Here is a 22,070-nt window from a genome sequence, read left to right as displayed (position 1 = left end):
TTCGGGTTTTGGGGCCTCCGAAACCACAACAAATTAGGAAATTTCGTTGAATTTCCTAATTCGGGCGAAAAACGAACCACATCTCTAGTACTTTCCCTTTACAACCTTCAAGAAAGATAGAATTGCAGTCACCTTTAGTTCTTGGGCTAGGGTTGCCAACTGACCAGTTTTGGACCGGACAGCCTGGTTTTCAGGCCTTCTGTACAGTGTCCAGTCAGAAGTACTGACGGACGCTAAATGTCCTGTTTTGCAAGTGGATCCTTCTTTTTCCCCCACAGCCTCTTAGATGAAGAGAAAGACAGGTCGGAGCCTTTCGGAGAAGAGCTGTGCTGTATCCCTGCTTCCTTTCCCATGCTGTGATTGGACAGCATAGGGAGAGGAGGTGATGCACAGCTCAGCCCTCAGCTCTCAGTGGTTCTGCAAATACATAGATACACTGTTTAGGCAGTTTACTGGCAGGATCTAAAATTTATGCAAATGAGGGGGTACCGTTCCCACCCACCCCTGGTCCTCAAGTGTCCAGTCCTAGTCTATGGAAAAGTTGGCAACCCTATGTTGGGCCTAACTCTCGTTCTCATCTTGGAAGCTTTTATAGGATTTAATTCTGAGGTAGTTAAAACCCTAGTTAAAATATTTGAGTTATGCCATCTGTCCTATGAACATATTTGGACTTCATCAATTAAGCTAGTTTGTTTCTGTGTTCATATATGTGCCTTCCTGAATATCCAATTTGGATGTCCTTCCCCTTTGGGGGAGCTCTCTCAGCCCTTGGATGGCTCAGGTACTGGCTATAGTTTTCTGATGTTGTACTTTTTGTCATGCTGCCATGTCAAGTTCAACATTACCATACACAACTAAATAATACTGAATAATTCTGTTTTTTAAGGGCCAGAACTGCACAGTATACAACTGCCCAATGTTAACATTTCATTTTGGATGATAACAATGTCAGCTGTGTTTGTCTAGTAGTAGAAGCAGATTAGAAAGGCAAGCTGGTTCTAGAGAATAGTTTGGTGATAAGGGGTTTGTCAACCTGCCACCTTCAGACATTTTTCTGTCATTGAGAACTCAATTAGTTTTAACAGGACTTATTTAGAAGGATAAAGTTCATGATATACAAAACCTAGTAAATGATCCATGCCTTATTTCAGCAACATTGGCAGTAAATAATGTTTTCTGACACTGTCTAATGTTTCCAGATAAGATTATGTTCAAAAGCTCCTACGGTAATGTCCTTGTAAGGATCTGTTAGGGCATGCTCAGTGATGCAGATTAGACTACTATACTTTATATTGTAAGGGTCTGATTTACTAAGGCTTCTCTCCTGTGTCTATGGGGGGGGAAAAAGCTTAGTAAATCAAGCCCTAAATCTAGTACATGTTCTTACAAAACACTCTTATTTATTTTTAATTTTTATATACCGACATTCTTACATCCAATGTAAATCATACCGGTTTACATTAAACAGAATAGCAGGAAATACATTTCCATAGTCTAATACAATGAGCATTTCTAATTAAAATTGTTAACAAGCAAAAAGAAAAGGTAAAGAATTGGAATAAAGGTTAAATTACAGAAAAATATAAAAGATTTTTTTTTTTTTTTTTTAGAAGCACAAGGGTTGCACGAAAGGGTGCACAAAGGGGAGAAATCAAGCCCTAAATCTAGTACATGTTCTTACAAAACACTCTTGGATGGAAATAGCATTGTGACTCACTCAAGCATATAGCACTACTTTGGGGCTAGTCACACATGAGGCCAGACCTGCCCTAAGGGCACCACCACCACTTCTGTTGCAGGTGTAGATCCCTGAATGAGGCCTTGTGCCTTGAGCTATCAAAGACCAATGCACCCACAACCATGCTTACACCCCTGTAAAAATGTGTTTATATACAATGCACTATATATTTAGAAACTTTAACTATAGATGCTGTTACGTAGGGCAGAAATTTTAAAATAACATATCTACAGGTAATCATACCTACAAAACTATTTGTTCCACATGTGAATAAAAGGCCAATGCTCACAACTTTCTAGTAGTATATACCAGTGGTCCCCAGCCCTGTCCTGGGGGCCCACCAGCCAGTCATGTTTTCAGGATATCCACAATGAATATACATGAGAGAAAATTTGCATGCACTGCCTCCATAACATGCAACTTGTCTCTCATGCATATTCATTGTGGATATCCTGAAAACCCGATTGGCTGGTGGACCCCCAGGACAGGGTTGGGGACCACTGGTATATAGTATTTATTTGTGAGACAACTGGTTTCAGAGATTCAAATGGAAGAATATTTTATCAGTAGAAACGATTAAGTAAACAGCATTTGCATCCTTTTGTATGATAGCATTTTGTTAACTTACTTTGAGCTATGAATAGTGTTGGTGTTTACATTGATTCTACATGAGGAAAATCACAGATGGTTTGATATTTTTAACAGCTGTTTTGATGTTAGATGTTGAAACTTGTTTAACAGGTTTTGTGCATTAAGTCAAACTGTGATCAAAGCAAAGTGCTTTGGGATAGTAATTGAAAATTTGTACACAATTTAGTTGTAAATGGCTGAAATGCCTCATAAATGTATGTATGTTCACATTTACTTTTAAGCATTTATTGTTTGATAATACTTCCAAAATGTTTTAAGAAATTAATATCATATATCAATAAGAGCAAGGTCATCTCTGAAAATAAATTAATTGTAGAATACAACATGAAATCTCATTTGCATTTGACTTTCATATTGCACTTCTAGGTCCTGTGGATGTAAACATTCTTGCCAAGTGTAACCCCTGTTTGTCCAACCCATGTAAAAATGATGGGACTTGTAACAATGATCCAGTTGACTTCTACAGGTGTACATGTCCATATGGTTTTAAGGTATGTGTAGGGCGCAATGTCTTTTGTTTTAATGTTACATTGCAAGAAATGTTGGATTCCATGCATTTCCTTATTCTGTTTGTATATCAACAGGGCCAGGATTGTGATATCCCAATTCATGCCTGTATTAGTAACCCTTGCAAACATGGTGGAACTTGTCATTTAAAGGAAGGCGAGAAAGATGGATTTTGGTATGCATTTTTGACCATTAATGTATTATAAATGCAGTAGTAACATAAAACTGTTGACTTAAATAGCCAAAGAGCTCTGCATCCTTGATATAGAATGAGATGGAGCTGACGGTAGATGTACATTGAAAGATTAAAGACCAATGTGACAGTGCTTACATCTACATTGCTGAAAGTTGCTTACAAAAGAAAAGAATGTTAGGATTTTTGCATATTCCTTTTGCATTTTATTAGCAAAGCACCATTCTTGTAGTTTCTAAGTAACTGCAATATGGAGTTACGTTTGAAATTCTGTATGCACTTCCCTGGCTGAAAGCATCAGAGCATTCCAGTTTGTCTCATATCTTAAAGCAGACAGTGAGCTTTACAAACAGGCTAATGTGCACGTACAGTACCATTAGTCTTGCTTTGTGCATATATCCTGGGCCCTTTTGGGCCTCTTGAGGAGATGTAGGCTCCTGACAGCACAAATATCAGGGCTGCCCTCCTCATGCAGCAGCTCTCCTTTGAAAGATGTGTGCTGGCACTTGAATCCATGTGGGGGAGAGAATCTCTTAAGACCTTCCATGTGCGACCAAACAAGTCACATGGATAGGCAGTAGCCTGCCTATGGGTAAAGTAGTATATGGGAGGATGGATTTTACAAAAGAACTCATGTCCGTAGCATGAGAACCATTGACAAGCTTCTAAAGTTTGTTTTTAAGAGGTGCATGTCAGACTTCATGCCTGGTGCTCTTTGGCGGTATACTATCAATAGATTGAAACCACGATTCTTTGGTAACTCCAAGTTACCAAAGAATCATTTCTTCAATGCAAACTGCTGTTTGCATTGAAGAAATGCCTCAAACGCATCCATCATCTGTGCCAGTGTGGGTCTAGACATGCTAATGTGGTGGATAGTGGTACGTAGCTGCTGTATTTTGGCATCTCATACGGGCATGACAGACAAGCTGCCCCCTCCCCCCCCCCCCTTTCAGTGAACCATAAAATAAATACATTTTCAGAACTGCATACAGAGTAGAGTACTGGGAAGCTGTCACAGAGCAGATACATACGTGGAATTCATGACATTTGTTTAAAAACGTTTACAAATGTGCTAGTAGTTGTAATATCCTTTTTAAAGCTCGGTGCACTTTAGAGACAAATCTTGCAAAATCACATCATGATTAGTCAAAGCATTGCAGGTCAAGGTATATCAAGACTGCCTCCATTATGTTAATTAATAGTTGGCTGGACCCCTGCTGAACATTCCTTCCATTCAGCTGTTGGGTTGTGGATTACTTCAACCGGCAGCATGCAGATGATAAGACTTAAATCCCAGTGAAACAAAAATTAATGATTCATTTCCAAGCCGTTAGGGCAGCAGATAAACATGCTGTGAGCAGTTTTAATCTGGAGTTATTTAATCACCCAGTACAATTACTCCTGATGTACTTCATGAATTATGAAATACAGCTCTTTATTAAATGACTCTAATAATTTTGCATAAGAATGCTAATCTACCCATCAAGCTTGTTAGAACTGCCACGTCCAAAAATGCAGCCTGTACCTTTGCAACTCATTGAGAAATTATCTCTGTTCTTTATCTAAAATTCTGCCTCCTTTGCAGGACTGACAGAATAATTTTTTAACTTCTTGCCAATTTTTTTTTCTAACTTTGGTTTGTTAGCGATAAGTGGTGGTGTATTTTTTTGAAACTTCTCCCAAATGGAAATGGGTTTAGCAAAACTTATGCCTGCATGCAGACCCAGGCACACTGCTTTTTCATGTTGCTGGGGAGAGTTTTGAGAATGTTGATGCTGTCGATCACAAGCGTTGGCTGAAAGAGAGGACCCCACTCCACCTAAGTTATTTGTCTCTGTTAAAGGTGTACCTGTGCCGATGGCTTTGAAGGCGAAAGCTGTGAAGTGAATATAGATGACTGTGAAGACAATGACTGCGAAAACAATTCTACCTGCGTAGATGGTATTAACAACTACACCTGTCTGTGCCCACCAGAGTACACAGGTAAGCTGATCACAGAACCCACAGGAGACTCATTTTGATGGGATGCCTATTTAAATCTTAAAAGTGGAGTTTATATTGCCTATGTTAGAATGGCCTGAGCATAGCTCCAGGTACCCAGAGACAGACTGCATCAAGGATTTGTAGCTGTGGTTTTTCTCACTCGGAAGAGCAAGCTTGCAGACCTGAGCATGGATGGAGGCAAACACCAGATCTTGGGTCGTTTAAGTGATGGTGTTATCTGAAAGAAATTGATTATGGCTCTTTTCTGTAGTTTTCTACTAGAATCAGACTAAACCTTTTCTCTCCCCTATTTTGGGTTTATACCAGTCTCATGACTATGGTAACTGCTATGGAATCTGTTTCTTGCAATGCAGTTTGGCTGCCTCATCTGTCCACGCTCCCTTGCCCGCATCACCTACTTTGCTGTTCTATGCCCCCTTTACCTCATGTCTGCCATGTTGATCATCCACCATCCTACCATCTTGGGAGACCACACCTTCAAAAGGATATAAACAGAATAGTCAGTCCAGAGGGTGGCTACTAAAATGATCAGTGGTCTTCATTCTAAAACATATGGGGGATAAACTTAAAGATCTAAATATGTACACCCTGGAGGGAAAGGCAAGATAGTGGAGCTATGATAGTTAAATGTCTATCTCAAAGGTATCCATGCACAGGAAGTGAGCCTCTTTCAAAGGAAAGGAGGCTCTAGAACAAGGGGGTCATGTTATGAGGTTGAAAGGGGGTAGACTCAGGAGTAATCTTAGGAAATACTTTTTACAGAGAGAGTGGTGGATGCATGGAACAGCCTCCCAGTGGAAGTGGTAGAGACAAAAACAGTATCTGAATTCAAGAAAGCATGGGGGTAAATACAGAGAATCTCTAAGGAAGTGATGGGAATTATAATGCTAAATGAATTGGATGGGCAGAGGAGATAGGCCATATGGTCTCCTCCTGCTGTCATGTTTCTCTCTGAGTAGTGCAATCTTGACAGTGTTGCTCTGTTCACATGGTAAACTACAATAACATGGAAATGGTTTGGGCACTGTGTAACTCATAGCTGCCAAACTGAGCAATGTGGTGCCACTTTAATTGGGGAAGGCTGTGTTGATGCAGTATGGGAAGAGAGTGGAGAAAAGGGAGGATGGAAGAGAATGAACTGAGGGGGAGGATAGAGAAGCCAATACCTGGAAAGCAAGAGGGAGGGCACTAGATGAGGGTATAGAAAGACAGACTGGCAGAAAGAATTACAAACTGTAGGAGGAAGAAGAGATTAGAGAACACAGGGACAGGAGAAAATTTTAGGGGAGAGATAGGAAAAGATATTGAGACAAAAGGGTGAGTTATCTGGCTAATTGTGGTTGGAAAAATAACAGTCCTAAAGTTAGCCAGATAACTAAAAAAAACAAACAAAAAAGCTGTCCCCATTCTTAATATTAAAAAAGGTGTTGGCCAAATCCCCACCCCCCGAACCCTCAAACATGGCCCCCTGGCTGAATACTAAGTGCCCTAGAGCTGGCAGCTCCTGGTGTTGTGGGTCTCTGCCTATGAGCACCCACATCAATGGCACATTTGTATTAATTTATTCACTAAACTTCAGGTAGAAAGACCAATCAGAATTGAGTAGCTTTAACCAGTTACTCAGTTCTGATCTGTCCCTTCACTGGCAGTTGTCAGCGGAGTCATTCATTGATCTCTTCAACTGGAGTAGTTAATAAACTAATAGTAATACGCTGGGAGCTATCCGCTCTATGCCACTTAGCATTCAGCCCTGGGAGCCACTTTTGGGGGGTTCAGGGGGCAGGAGTGGGGCTGGAAATTTGGCCTAATCCCCCAACCTTTTAAGGCTATATTCAGCATGTAGCTGGTTAGGTTTTAGATTAGTTGGGTAAACATACCCAGAGAACTTTAGCTAAGTATGTTCAGGAGATTTAATCCACTGCTTTTTCACCTAAACTTATCAGAAAACCTTATTCGGATAACTTTGCCACTTGCCAGTTTACTGAATATATGGACATCAATATTAAAGTCTGATTTTTATAAAATGAAGTCAGTTTGAAAAGTGAACAATTTTTTTTTTTTTTTTTTAAAGGAACTAGTTTTCCCTTCTAGATTTCAGTGAAAAAGGCCCAGAATCAAAAATGAACAAAAGTGTTCTTAAGCTGACTTGATCAGGATGTCCGTATCCTTGGGGGCCTCTTTGCCAAAAAAGAGAGAGAAAAAGTTTCTCATTCTGTGCTTGTGGGATTTTTTTTTTTTTTTTGCCTCTTCAGTGCTGGCGTGTTTTCAGATAATCCTCGACAAATAAGAAAAGAATGGCCTAACCTCCATTCAGAAGCAAACTAACTGTTCCTGTGGGGAAGCAGGCTAGTTCAGGAGCAGTTGTGTGGTATCGTGGGTGCAGTCAGACACATTTATAAACTTGAGTATAATGAAACACAGAAAAAAGTGAGGTGGTTCTGGCTGAAAAATGTTATCTTCCTATTGCGAATCTCTCCCCGAGTGAAAGGCCTGAAAAGAATTGAAACAAATCATTTTGAATCGTGGTGTTAATTTTAGTGTTACTGTTTGCAGCTTTTCTGTCTTGTTCTAATTACCCCTGACGATGATTATGCTTCATAGCCTTGTATAATTAGGGCAGAGCACACCTCTCGAATATCTCAGGCCCCCCCCCCCCCCCCCTTTACAAACCATTCTCTTTGCCAAAGGATGACTGACTGACAAATTTCTCCAAATTAGTTTGTTTAGCAGCCCTATTTACTGAGGATTTTCTCCTTAATAAATAGGGTCCTAAAACAGCAATCTCCATGCTCAGTGGAATACTAATGGTATGTAGAAGTTGCTCATTGGTGTCTTTTGAAATGCTTGCCGTAACGCATTCTGTGCACTCACCAGCCCCTGGAGGCAAGCCACAGCAGCTTGATCCCTAATTAGCTGAGATCTCCGATGGAAAGCAGGCTCAGGTCTGGTCAGTATCTAGGAGGGATGTTCTCCAGGGATTCTGGTAGGTGTTGCATGGAGTTGGGCTAGTGGTACAGTACGCATCTTGCTTTCCTAAAACTGTAACACAGTATGAAAAAAAAATAGCAAACGTACCTCTCTCATTCAGATGAAATACTAATCCAAAGCCTGTCTACCCAGTAAATGTTTGAAATGTCATGATTAGTTATCTCACACAGAGAAGCTCATGTGGCCTGACCAAATTCCATCTGTGCTGTATGTTCTAGCTGACTTAAAAATTCTATAAATGCAGAAATTTTAATTTCATTTAAGCATTTTTATGTAGAAAACAGGGATGATGAGTAAATGAATTTTTGAAACCAAATAGGTCCTTTCTGATGTTATGTTTCTTTTGTTTGTCTAATAAAAAGCATCACAACCTATGAAGAATCCAGATTTCTCCAGCACCAATAGGGCTACTGGAACTCTACATCAGGGGTAAGCAACTCTGGTCTTCAAGGATCCTAACTCATAAGATTTTCAAAATATCCCTAATGGATATTCCTTGTGTGTGTGCATATCTTTTTAATGCATATTTTTTAGGGTTATTCTTGGAAACCAACTGGTATGGGGTCCTTGAGGGCGGGAGTTGCCCACCTCTGATGTACACTGCAAGAGTATAGTAAGAAAAACCCTGTACATTCCATCATAATATTGCCAGTGGGGTAGCTTTGCTAAACTAGATGCTGCAAGGGTTTGCAAATTTAAGTAATGATATATAAGCAAGCTGTCAACTGTGTTATATAGGGCATGATTCACTAAGGCAGTGGTTCCCAAACCTGTCTTGGGAGACACCCCCCCCCCCCCCCCACGGCAACCAGCCAAATTTCCATGCGGGGGATATTTGCGGGGAATGCCGCCATTTGGGCTTTGTTAGAAGAGAGGAGTCTCTTACCATCGGAGGTCTTTCCAGCTGAGAATGTCTCAACTGAAGCCCTAACGCCTCCATGCGGCACCTGAACTGTTACCTATATTAAAGCTGCCCCTGCGGCATGCAGCCAAAGCCGCGCGCCAAAGTAGCGTGGCACTTCTGACTAATTTTGGAAATCCCTTAGTGTTGTTGGCCAGGGAAGAAAAAGGGCAAGCTTTGGTCTTTATCTTTTTAACATTTATATGTTGCCACTGTGTCACCTGCTAGCCGGATTAGGTCTAAATCATTATGTCTATGCAGACGACATACAATTTTTAGTTCCAATAAATGATTCTATTGAGAAAACTTACAAATTGATAAATATGTATTTAACCATTATCAGCCAACTCTTAAAGCAGATGAGGTTAGTATTAAATTTAAAGAAAACAGAAGTCATACTTTTGGAAAGAAAACAATCAAATGATATATTACCCCCATTAATTTTAACTGAAAATGGCAAAATTACTCCTAAGAGCAGTGCACGAGATCTAGGTGTTATCTTAGAATCAGATCTGAGTTTTAAAAAACATATATCAAAGAAAATAAAGGATGGTTATTTTAAACTGTTGACATTGAAGAGACTAAAACCATTTTAAAACAAAATGATTTTAGGACAATTTTACAATCTTTAATTTTCACTGGTACTGATTACTGCAGTACTTTGCTATTGGGGCTTCCCTCCCAGTCCGGTTCTTAATTGGAACTGGACAAGCAAGATGGTAGTCCTCATGTGGGTGACATCATCCGATGGAGCCCGGCACAGAAAACTTTTGTCAACATTTCTAGAAGCTTTGACCAGCACACTGAGCATGTCCAGCATGCTGCTATCCATGCGCCTACGCAAGGTTTCCCTTCAGTATCTTCTTTTCCATGGTGCAGTTGCCTCGCGGTCGGTGGAGCACCGCAATTTCTTGTTTTTTCTCGATTTTTTTTTTTTTTTTGCATGTCTTCCCGGTTTCCCTATCGGGTCCCCCTTCGCATTCGGTGCCTCCTCAGTACGGTAGGTTGCTTTCTTGCCCTTTTTTCCAACCTTGCGGTCAATTCCCGACTCTTGACACACAGTGACCACAGGTCATCGACCTCACGCTGGGTGTTTTTATGGCGTTGACCATTTTTCATCAGTGCCCCCAGTGCCCACAGAGAATGTCTATCACAGACCAGCATGAGGTTTGCATTCTTTGCCTGGGGCCTCGCGCAACGTCTGCGGGTGCCATCTGTGCAATCAGATGATACCCAAAGGGCATCGGGTGCCCCTCAATAAGATGGAGAAACTTTTTGGGGCCCCGAAGTCTGCTCCCTCTATGTCTGCGTTGGTCCCATCAATGCTGAGAGATCGTGGGGAGCCATCCAATACACTTCCCCTAGCATTCCCTCTCACCAGTACTTCCAAAGATCGAGGGGCCAGGGATCGATCCTCGATCTACCCACTCTCCAGGACATCAGGATTGTCAGCTTCCTCGGTGCCAGGGAAAGACCAGCTGAGCACGAAGGAGATCCCACAAACATCGACACCGGTCACAGTTGACACACGGTTCTGATTCTGGAACGGCATCTGTGGCAGCCGAACTGCCATCAAAGCAGCACCAGCCATTGGAGGCCCCGTCCTCCGATGCCCCCGGTAGCCCTAGGCATTCCCCACCAACACCGGTGCTGGGCACCATACTACCTTGGAAACCTGAGGAAGAGCCAGTGACACTTTGTCCCCCTTCCTTAGTCCTGGCCACCCCGGATTTTCAGGAGGAGGCGGACCACGGTGCAATCCACAGTGCTCCAAAGCGCTGAGCTGCTGGTGTTACCAGCCCCCATGTCAGTGCCCGGGCTTCCGCCATCGGTTAGCACCACTGCTGGAGCATCTTGACATCCTTTTGGGCATTCTTCCAACACAGCAAGTGCCTGAGGGATCTTAGGTTCTCCAATGGCCACCGATGCCCTCCACCAGAGCAATCCCGGTTCTCAGGTCCTCCTCCTCCGAGGAGGATGTGGCCGGTATTATGTTTCCTCGCCCACGGTTTCCCCAAGCCTTTGCCAGGTCCCTCCGACCTATCTCGGCCTCCCGTCCCCTCGATACCAGGAGAACCATCAATGTCCTCTGTGCCCTTGAGGCCTCCAAAGCCGTCTGAGCCCAGGGTTTATACCCCTCGTGGGCCCCCTCCCCACTTCAGGTTCCTAATATGTCCTAATCTAATGGTGCTCTCCAGGTCCCCCAACCACCTAATGGCCACCCCAACCTTCCCCCCCCCCCCCCAGTACCTAAAATTGTTACAGTTCTTCGTGGTCTTGTCCTACTACAATTAGGGACTGACGCTACTGTAGTTGCTAGGGTGCTACGATGGGAATGCATGTGCACATTGTAGCTGCCTAGCAACTACAGTAGCATTGGAACCTAATCACAGTAGGATGCAACCGGGTCAAACTGAGGCATGCAAGATGAAGAAACAGATGGTCTGGATGACCTCAAGATTGACGGGACAAAGTGGTGGAATAATTGGAAAAACTGGGAATATCCCTTGAGTAAGCATCTTTTAAAATCCACTTAAATACAAGTGTTAAAGCCAGCAAAGTCCTACAGAATATACGCAAAGTTTGATTTGCTCGAGTAACCTCTTAAAATTAGGAACATACTTACGGTAGGCGTAATTTAAATCAGAAGTTTGCACATGCATGCACGATTCAAAATTCAAGTGTATCTCCACTTGTGCGCCAATACTAGTGTGTATGGGTGCTACCGTGCTCATTTTAAAATTAGCCTGAATATATATGTCTTGTGTTTATCTGTTTCGCTCTATTGGTCTGGGTGTTGGGTCTCTGCCTCTCTGTCCTTGTGTATCCGTGAACATATTGAAGGATATTCACCAGGCAGCCATACTGCCAACCAATGGTTCAAAGCCCCCCATTTTGTTTCACTTCAAGTTGCTGAAAGGAGTAAGCACGCGCACACACACACACACACACACACTGGCATAGAGGCAGACACCCTGCACTGACATAAGACACAGACACCCCACACCCAAACCTACAGAGAGCAAAATGGCCACCTAGACATAGACACAGACAAAGACTCCCTAAACCCAGATACACACTCAGACAAGCACAGAAACAGATATACCACAGCTAGACAGAAAACCACAGACAGATACACCACCTCCTGGAAGAAAACAGACACACCACAGACAAAGATAGGCACTGACACAGAGAGACAGATACAGGTCAACAGGCCACATCACACAAAGACCACACCAGGCAGACACGCGCGCTCCATAACACACCCACATTCACTGATACACCACAATGGTAAGGGTTAGGAAAAAAAAAAACCTTGAAAAACTTAGGTACCAGCCCAAATTTTTTGGGAGCAGAATACAACTCCATCTCACCCTGGTCAACTTTTTTTTTCCTGTTTGTTTATTTTCACTACTTTTTCCCATCCAACTCCTTATTCTCTCTGGCCTCTTCGCTCATTCTCCCCCCCCCCCCCCCCCCCCCCCCCCTCTGGTGACAGAAACAGCTGCAATCTCTCTGTCCCTGGGTAGGCACCTGGCAGCAGCAGGACTTCCTCCCAGACTGAGGCTTGAGGATGGCAGCTCTTCCTGGGTTGTTCTGCCACAGAGTAAGTACCTGCCCCTGGGCCCACCTCAGCCTGAAGTAGCTCCTCTCCCTGGCCTGCCAAAAGATATGCATGGCTAAGCCATGGCATGCTTACTATGATGTCAGTACATTCTGGCAGACCCCCTGAATGAACAACTTGCAGTGCCCCCCCCCTCCCAGTTTGCTCACCCCTAGTATAGGGCATGACTTATCTTCATCTGTCTCTATCCAATTTTCCTTACTATACACCACCTTGGGTGAATCTCTTCATAAAATAAATTAACAAATGAAAAACTAGCTAACTTATTGCTCAATTTACCATTCGTGTTTTGGACCTCCACTTGGAGAATAGAAAATTTAGCAGAGGTCTCTCTTGTATAATCACAAAGTTGAGAGAATATATCCATCAAATTCAACTCGATCCTTGAAACTATTCTACAAATGTCTTTTACAGATATTTTTCCCAGGTTCTAATAGCACTCCTGCTGCATCTCCCCATGCAGAGTTAATTACAGGTGCTGGAACTGGTATATTGCACCTCTCCAGAGTTCCCAAGGGAGACTCGGGTATCAAAGGAACATCCACCCTCGATGGTTCTACTTTAACCACTCGAGATAAAGCATCTCACATCACTTACAGCCCAAGGTTCAAGACAATCCTGCATGGACTGGGATTTTGGAAGAGGAAAGCAGGCCTCTGGACTAAAAGAGGTATCAGCAGACTCTGAACCCAAAGTTACTCGTGGTGATGAGTCTGCTTGGAGCACATGGAAGTCCATGGGTCCTTGAATCAGCGGGGACACAGGTGGGATGATAGTAATCTTCCCTTTTCTCTTTTTCCCATCATTCAGGGACTTGAGAAAATCGGTACTAAGGTGCACGTCAACATCGGGGGGAGGGGGGGGGAAGAGGCTCGAATGAATGGGGTCTCCCTCTCAGGCCTCCAGGAGATCTGGTAAAGTCACGGTACCTCTCTCTGCCACTGCACACCATTTCTTATCCCTTGACAAATTACATCAGTGTGTGTGTGTGTGAGAGGGGTCCCCGGAATGAACGGAGTCTCCCTCTCAGGCCTCCAGGAGATCTGGTAAGTCACAGTCCCCATCCCAGAGCTTTTCACCCTGAAGATATCTCCTCTTGTTCCGTGAAGGAGTAACATTTTAGGCTTGCTCTTTTGCAGTATAGCTCCCATCTTCAATGAGAGGAAAAGTGTGAATTTTGTTTTCTTTTCCTCCCTTGGCAACCAGGATGTGATATCTTGAGGTTGTTTTTTTTTTTTTGTTTGTTTTTTTTTTAACCCTTATATTCCAGTGGAAAAAATGACATCTTTGTAAAATCATTTTGGTAGACCTTATCTAGTACATAGCCATCCTAATACTATCATCAAATATTCTTGCCCCTTTCAATAATTCATCTCTCATCCTCCCATCCATACACTACCTGTATTTAGACTGCACAATGCATTCATACTCTGTCCATCTCACCCATAAATCATGCTCATTCACTTCTAAACCTATCCAGAAAAAGACACGGAACAAAGTTACATAAACGATAGTCATTTTACAAAGACAATTTAGAAAAAATTATTATGTTTTTGGGCTCTGTTCAGGGCAGGTGCTCATTGGCACAAAGTTACTTGGTCCCTGCTGAGTTTTTATTAAGGAATGGGTGATCTCTTTTTTTTCTCTGAAAGTGCCAAATTAGGGACCTTTGATCTCTCTTGTGGCTGCTCCTGTAGTAAGAGTAGAAGTACGTCATACTGGAGCTGAAAAAGTAGTAAGGCCAAACAGCAAGGATGTTCCACAGATGACAGAATCAACAAAGTTCAAAGGAAGACAGGAGTCTGCACATAACAGCTCATAAACCCCAGAGCAAATATGCATGTGTTGGTGGAAAACCTGGACGAGGAGTTATGCTCTTTCCAGAATGTCTTGCAAATTTAGGGAAGAAAACCAGGAAGAAAGCAAGCAAGCTACAATGGGGAAAGAGTTATAATGTATCTATAGCAATAGGCATGACAGGCTACAATACTCAGAAAACAAAAGAGAAACAATAGCACAAAGGACTGAACAAGGAGGAGACACAATGAGACATGCCACTCACTGGGAAGAGAAACAGCACGTAACAGGAGAATGGCCCAAAAGCAGAGAATAAAAACTGGGATGCAGCACTCACACACATACAAACACAGGCTCAAAAGACAAACAAGCTAGGGTTAAGCTGTGTTTAAAATCTGGACCTATATCAGAGAGAAACACAACAAGAGCATCTGTCATATCAGCAGGCCACAAAGATGCAATCATCATAAAAAGGTAAACAAAGTCACACACATGTATCCGTGCTGAATTCTGAGAAACATTCATGGGATGGCTGTCCTAGATTAATTACAGTTGATCTCTTGGGCCTTCATATCCGAGGATTCTCTACCTTCCACGGAGGTAAAAATGTCCCCCACCACCTGAGCCTCCCGGTACCAAGGAGTTAAGATGTCTCATTCTGAACCCCAGAATAGTAAGATCATAGATCCAGATCAGTCTGAAAAACACATAAGAGAAAACACCAATTACAACATAGTCATGATAAAGTATAAAAATGTGTCTCGCTAACCCTGAAAGAACACATTGAATCAATTAACAATGTGTGAAAACTTAACCTCACAATCAGATGGAACAAAAAAAAAAAAGATACTTACGAGCTGGAGGGTGGACCAACTAAGGGTAGTCTTGGATAATCCAATACTGGTCCAGGAAATGGCAGGGGAATTGCTTGCCATTTTGGGCACTCCGTCAAGCAATGAGCATGAGCACATGATGGTTGCCTTTTAATAATGTTCTGCACCAGCGCTATACTGGCACGTACGGTCACACAGATCAGTGAAGCTCAAGCTGTGCTGGAATACCACCTCTAATTAGTCTGATCTTCATGATATCCACCATGAATATGCATGAGAAAGATATGTATACTATGCAGGCAGTACAGGCAAATCTCTCATGCATAGTTTATTTCACAGGATAAACCACCTTCCTGGCCCCTAAGTGGAGTACAATCAGTCAAAATAGTATACAAACTTCCTCCAATATTGAGACTCTCCTCCCCAATAACCATCCTTAACATCTATCGTTTTTCTTGTTAAATGTTATACTTGTTACTTGTTCTCCCTCCAAGGTTTTTTCCACTCGTTTTAAAGTTCGCAATCGAAAATAAGTTACAATGTATATTTAATATGAATCACAGTTAATGTTAAAATGTAAAATAGTATGACCCCCAGTCATACTATTCCAGCCGTTTTGATGTGAACCGATGTGATGTACGCCAATGAATGTCGGTATATAAAAGCAAATAAATTAATAAATAAAATAGATAAAAACAATTCACATATCATAAACACAAAATTTGAACAGAGCCACCTCTCCACCAACAATTTAGCATATTTACTATGGATATCCTGAAAACTGATACTGAGATACTTTGTAGGGATGTGCATCGTTTTTTTCTGACGGGTCAGGCTACGGGTCAGGCGACTCGTGGAAAACTTAGTTTTACAACAGGTCGGGGGTTTTTTCCTCGACAATTTTTGCCGAAAAAAATCCAAAACACCCCAACCCTTCAAATTTAGTTAATTACAACCACCTCCCCCCCCCCCCCCCACCCGCCCACAAACTTGCCTAAAGTCCCCGGTGGTCCAGCGGGGGTCCCAGGAGTAATCTCCCACTCTCGGGTCGTTAGCTGCCAGTAAACAAAATGGCGCCGGTGGCCCTTTGCCCTTATCATGTGACAGGGGCTACTAGTGCCATTGGTCGGCCCCTGTCGCATGGAAGGAGCAATGGATGGCCCGCGTCATTTTCTAAGATGGCGCCAGCCATCCATTGCTCCTACCATGTGTCAGGTTGTAGAGTTTCTAACAGCTACAATGTTATAATAATAACTGTTACAATGTTTTATAAGTTCTTGATTTTTATGGTTACGATGTAATAATAATAAGATTTCTGAGTTATATGGTTACAATTTAATAAGATTTGAGTTAAATGGTTACAATGTAATAATAATAAGACACCATAATCTTATTATTCTCCTTGCTAGAATGTAAACCGATGTGATATACCCCAATGAATGTCGATATAAAAAAAAGCAAATAAATAAATAAATGTACCTTAATAAAGTAAAATACCCAACCAAACTTAAGTCTATCAAACTTTCATACATAAATATGTATAGTAGGTGTAAATTGTGTGTGAGTACTATTCCTGGGATAATTTTCAAAGGGACAGTATCTTGAGTATTGAAAATTAGTGTAAAGTTCACAGTTCATTAGTGACTTGGGATCAATGTAGGCAATCTTATTTATTTTATTTATTTATTTATTTAACATTTTTCTATACCGAACTTCATGACAAGCTTCATATCAGGCCGGTTTACATCAAACTTAGGGGTTAACTTAGCAAAAAACCGTATAACAAGAAGGCCGAAGCGCAGATACAAATAACAGGGAAAATGAACTTGGAGGCTAGAGTAGCCAGGAAATAAAGGACAGAAAAAACTGGAGAATGAGCATGGATGAATATGCAATTACTGGATTGGACATTTAGTCTACTGAGCTAAATGAAAGCACTGTTGCGATGTTATGCTTGAGGGAAGGCTTGGACAAAAAGCCAAGTCTTGAGTTTTTTCCGGAAGGTAGTCAGGCAGGGTTCGAGTCTTAGATCAGTCGGCAGGTTGTTCCAGATGATGGGGCCAGCTGTGGAAAGTGCCCGTTCTCTTATGGAGGTTAGTCGAGTGGATTTAGTTGGGGGAACTTGAAGGGTTCCTTTGTGTGCCGATCTGATGGGTCTTGCAGATGTGTATAATTTGAGTGGTAACTGAAGGTCTAAAGGAAGTTGGTTGTGTATGGATTTGTGGATAATGGTGAGTGCTTTGTGCAAAATTCTGTATTTAATAGGTAACCAGTGTAGGTTTCTAAGTATCGGGGTGATGTGAGTTCTCCGGTTAGTGTTGGTTAATATCCTGGCAGCTGAGTTCTGGAGCATCTGTAGTGGTCTAGTGGCAGAGATCGGGAGTCCTAAAAGGAGAGTATTGCAGTAGTCGGTTTTGGAGAATATCGTTGACTGAACTACTGTTCTGAAGTCCTGGAGGTGGAGGAGGGGTTTGAGTCTTTTCATAACTTGTAACTTAAAGAAACCATCCTTCGTAATATTGTTGATTGATTTTTTTAGGTTTAAATGGTTATCAATGGTGACTCCTAAATCTCTAACTTGAGTGCTCTGAGGAATAGAGGTTGATTGATCGTGGCTGGTAGAGTGGTCGGAGGAGATGAGAAGAATTTCTGTTTTGGCTGCATTGAGGACCAGGTTCAGGCTGGTGAGTAGGTGGTTGATGGACTTGAGGCAGTTTTCCCAGAAGGAGAGCGACTTTGGAAGGGATTCGTTTATAGGGATCAGGATCTGAACGTCGTCAGCATATAAATAGTAATTTAGGTTGAGGTTTGTGAGTAGCTGGCAGAGAGGCAGTAGGTAGATATTAAAGAGAGTGGGGGATAGAGAGGAGCCTTGGGGAACACCTAGGGTAGATTTGAAGTTAGGAGATTCTTTATTGTTGATGGTGATCTTGGAGCTTCTATTGTTGAGGAATGAGCTGAACCACTGGAGGGCGTGTCCAGATAAACCAATGTCTGAGAGACGATTGAGGAGGATGCTATGGTTCACGGTATCAAATGCCGCGGAGATGTCCAAGAGAACTAGCAAGAATGAGATCCCTTTGTCTAGGCCCATGAGGATATGGTCTGTTAGCGAGATGAGGAGGGTTTCAGTACTGGAAGACTTGCAGAAGCCATACTGGGAGGGGTATAATATTTTGTGTTCCTCCAGGAAATCCGAAAGCTGTGTGTTCACCACCTTCTCGGTGAGTTTTGCTAGCAGCGGGAGGTTGGAAATGGGTCGGAAGTTGGAGAGCTCGTTAGTGTCTAGGTTGGGTTTCTTCAAGAGAGGTTTAATCGATGCTGTTTTAAGGTCATCCGGGTAAATTCCTTGGGCAAGGGAGCAGTTAATGATGTCTTAAAATTATCCCCTTAAAAGTTTAATTTTCAACACATTGCACATGTAAAAATTAGCATATATGCACGTAAGTAGCCTTTACTTGCGTATTCCATATTTTATAAAAGTCCAAAATACGCACATATTTTCACTTTCACACATATGAACGTGTAAAAAAATGGGGGTGGGCCCAGGGCAGTTCCTGGGTAGGGCAAATGGGTACATTCATAAGTTGCTATTTTAAAAGACACTACATGCATACATTTTTCAACTTACCTCTGTATGTTTACTAGAGATGTGAATTGTGTGCCCGATCGTCTTAACGATCGGGTTCGGCTAGAGGGGGGAAAAAATCTGATCGTGGGTGATGTGAATCGGAATTGGTTCCGATTCACATCGTTGTTTTTTTTTTTTTTTTAGTGAGGCCTGACCCTTTAAAATTAACCCCTTACCTTCCCCCACCCTCCCGAACCCCCCCAAAACATTTTACGAGTACCTGGTGGTCCAGTGGGGGTGCGGGGACCGATCTCCCGCTCTCGGCCCATCGGCGCCATTTTGGCTGCCACTCAAAAATGGCGCCGATGGCCCGATAAAAAAAAAAACCCACCTGACCCTTTAAAAACGACCCCTTAGCTTCCCCCACCCTTCCGAGCCCCCCAAAACATTTTAAAATTACCTGGTGGTCTAGTGGTGGTCCCGGGAGCGATCTCCTGTTCTCGAGCCGTCGGCTGCCACTCATAAAGATGGCGCCGATGGCCCTTTGCCCTTACCATGTGACAGGGTATCTGTGCCATTGGCCGGCTCCTGTCACATGGTAGGAGCACTGGATGGCGGCGGCCATCTTTAAATACGGCGGCGCTCATCTTTACGATGGCGGCGGCCATCTTTAAAGATGGCACCGGCCAGCCAGTGCTCCTACCATGTGACAGGGGCCAGCCAATGGCATGGATACCCTGTCACATGGTAAGGGCAAAGGGCCATCGGCGCCATCTTTATGAGTGGCAGCCGACGGCCTGAGAATGGGAGATCGCTCCCAGGACCGCCACTAGACCACCAGGTAATTTTAAAATGTTTTGGGGGGATCGGGAGGGTGGGGGAAGCTAAGGGGTCGTTTTTAAAGGGTCGGGTGGGTTGTTTTTTTTATCGGGCCATCGACGCCATTTTTGAGTGGCAGCCAAAATGGCGCCGATGGACCTTTTCAGAGATTGTATAATGCTACAATCTTAGATTTGGGGATTTTCTCCCATTCTTCTCTGCAGATCTTCTCAAGCTCTGACAGGTTGGATGAGGAACGTTGATGCTCAGCTGTTTTCAGGTCTCTCAAGAGATGTTTAATTGGGTTCAGTTCCGGGTTCTGGCTGGGCCACTCAAGGACATTCACAGACTTGTGCCAAAGCCACTCCTGAATTGTCTTGACTGAATGCTTAGAGTTGTTCATCTTTTGAAAGGTGAATCATCACCCCAATATGGATTTCCAGAGTACTCTGGAGCAGGTTTTCACAAGGATCTCTTGGTACTTTGTTCCGTTCATCTTTCCCTCAATCCTGACTAGTCTCCCAGTTCCTGCAGCTGAAAAACATTCCCGCAGAATGATTCTGCTGCCACCATCATGTTTCACTGTAGGGATAGTATTTGCTAGATGATGAGCTGTGCCTTGTTTCCTCCAGACATGACACTTGGCATTCAGGCCAAAGAGTTCAATCTTGGTTTCATCAGACCAGAGAATTTTGTTTCTCATGCTCTGAGTTTATTAAGCATCTTTTGGCAAACTTCAAGTGGGCTGTCATGTGCCTTTTATTGAGGAATGGCTTCCATCTGGCCATTCTATCATAAAGGCCTGATTGGTGGAGTGCTGCAGAAATCGTTGTCCTTCTAGAAGGATCTCCCATCTCTACAGTGGAACTGCTGACTGACCATCAAAGTGTTTAGGGTCACGGATACAATACTATTGAGTTTATGAGACTCTCTTTAGGGCTATTTGAGCACTTTGACAAAACAATCTGAAGCAAGAACATTTTCTAAACACTTTCTATCAAACGGGTCGCAAATGATAGATAAGACCAGACGGCTTGGTAGCACCAGGCACGTCGTCAAAAGGCTTGCTGATGCGATCCCGTTTTCATCTTAAATTTCTATCTTAATAGTTCAAAAATATTATTTAGGATATGTCTTAAACATTCTGGAGGATGGTGAAAGACTTTGAAGTAGCATTAGTAGAAGCCGATCCCTTTTGTTTGTGATTGTTTGATTTTGCTCTGACATGCACTATCAACTGTGGGACCTATAGACAGGTTTGTGCCTTTCCAAATCATGTCCAATCAATTGAATTTTCCATAGGTGGACTCCAAGTTGGAAAAACATTTCAAGGATGATCAATGAAAACAGGATGCACCTGAACTCAACTTAGACTGGCTTACAAAAGTATTTAACGCACTGAACGTATTTAGTATAAAGTTACATATGCTGTAAGGTAGAGATATGTGTATTTTATAGTACGCACATATATCAGATGCACGTTATAAAATATATTAAATGTATGAGTGGCCACGTGCACAAGTATATGCCACTGTGTGTATTTGTTTGAAAGTTATCCTATCGATGTTCTGTGTAAGGCAAAAGGTATGCTTTGCAAATGACATCTTAATGGGCAAGACAGCTATCAGTCAATGAAACAGAAAACAGACTGTATAAATGAAGAAACAAATTTAAACTTTTTAACATATGCTCATCTTCTGTGCTGGCAGTTCATACTTGTAGCTACTTGTGCAATTGCTGGCCTTTATTTTGAACTGTAAATAGACTTTTGTATGCATTTCTGGCTGCTCTTTATGACTACTTTTTTTTTTTTTTGATCCATTAGATCCCATGGAAACTAGCCAAATCAGTATTTCAGAGTGTGTGTGAATAAGGTGTGGAGGTTGACATGCGAGCAAGCATTTATTTTTTACTTCTTGTCCATAGTCCACTGTTGATGAGTGTCAAACATTCTCCATATACTTCCTCTTTCTATAGGGAACAAGCAACTTTGCATGTCTGAAAAGGGAAGAGTTTGGGAAGCCCTAAGTCTCTTACTGGAGGGCAATTTGCAAGCTGTCTACATTGTAATGTCCTGACACCTGGGCCTCAGCCTAGGTTAGGGCCTGATTACAGGCCCGACACTGTGACCCAGTCCGGAGACCGGGTCCCGACACCAGCCCAAGCCTGATGCTGGGACTTGGTCTCCAGACTGGGTCGCGTTGTCAGGCATGGGCTTGGGCTCCAGCCTAGGCTGAGTCCCAAGCATTGGGTCCCAGCATCAGGCCTGGGCCTGGACAGCAAAGCTGGATCCCTGGAGTAAGTAACCTTCTTTTATTTTTATTTTTTTTACATTTTTGAGGTCTCGGTCAAGACCCTGGCATCTCATTTGGGCCTAGGCTGCAGTTCACACATTGGGCCACAGCCTTATGCCTAGGTGAGGCCCTGGCCTCAGGCCTAA

The 22,070-nt window shown here is 42.7% G+C and overlaps 1 protein-coding gene across 1 annotated transcript in view; it reads left to right on the top strand.

Annotated features, from left to right (window-relative positions):
• SLIT2 (slit guidance ligand 2) overlaps positions 1-22,070 on the top strand; it is a 749,523-nt gene that overhangs the window by 648,024 nt on the left and 79,429 nt on the right. Inside the window, 3 exon segments of the mRNA XM_029590345.1 lie at positions 2,756-2,880; positions 2,974-3,071; positions 4,936-5,075. Coding sequence (XP_029446205.1) covers positions 2,756-2,880; positions 2,974-3,071; positions 4,936-5,075 — 363 coding nt within the window.

This window comes from Rhinatrema bivittatum, chromosome 1 (genome assembly GCF_901001135.1).
Source record: "Rhinatrema bivittatum chromosome 1, aRhiBiv1.1, whole genome shotgun sequence".
Taxonomy (NCBI): domain Eukaryota; kingdom Metazoa; phylum Chordata; class Amphibia; order Gymnophiona; family Rhinatrematidae; genus Rhinatrema; species Rhinatrema bivittatum.
The sequence above is the reverse complement of the archived record's forward strand: the minus strand, read 5'-3'. Positions and strand labels throughout refer to the sequence as shown.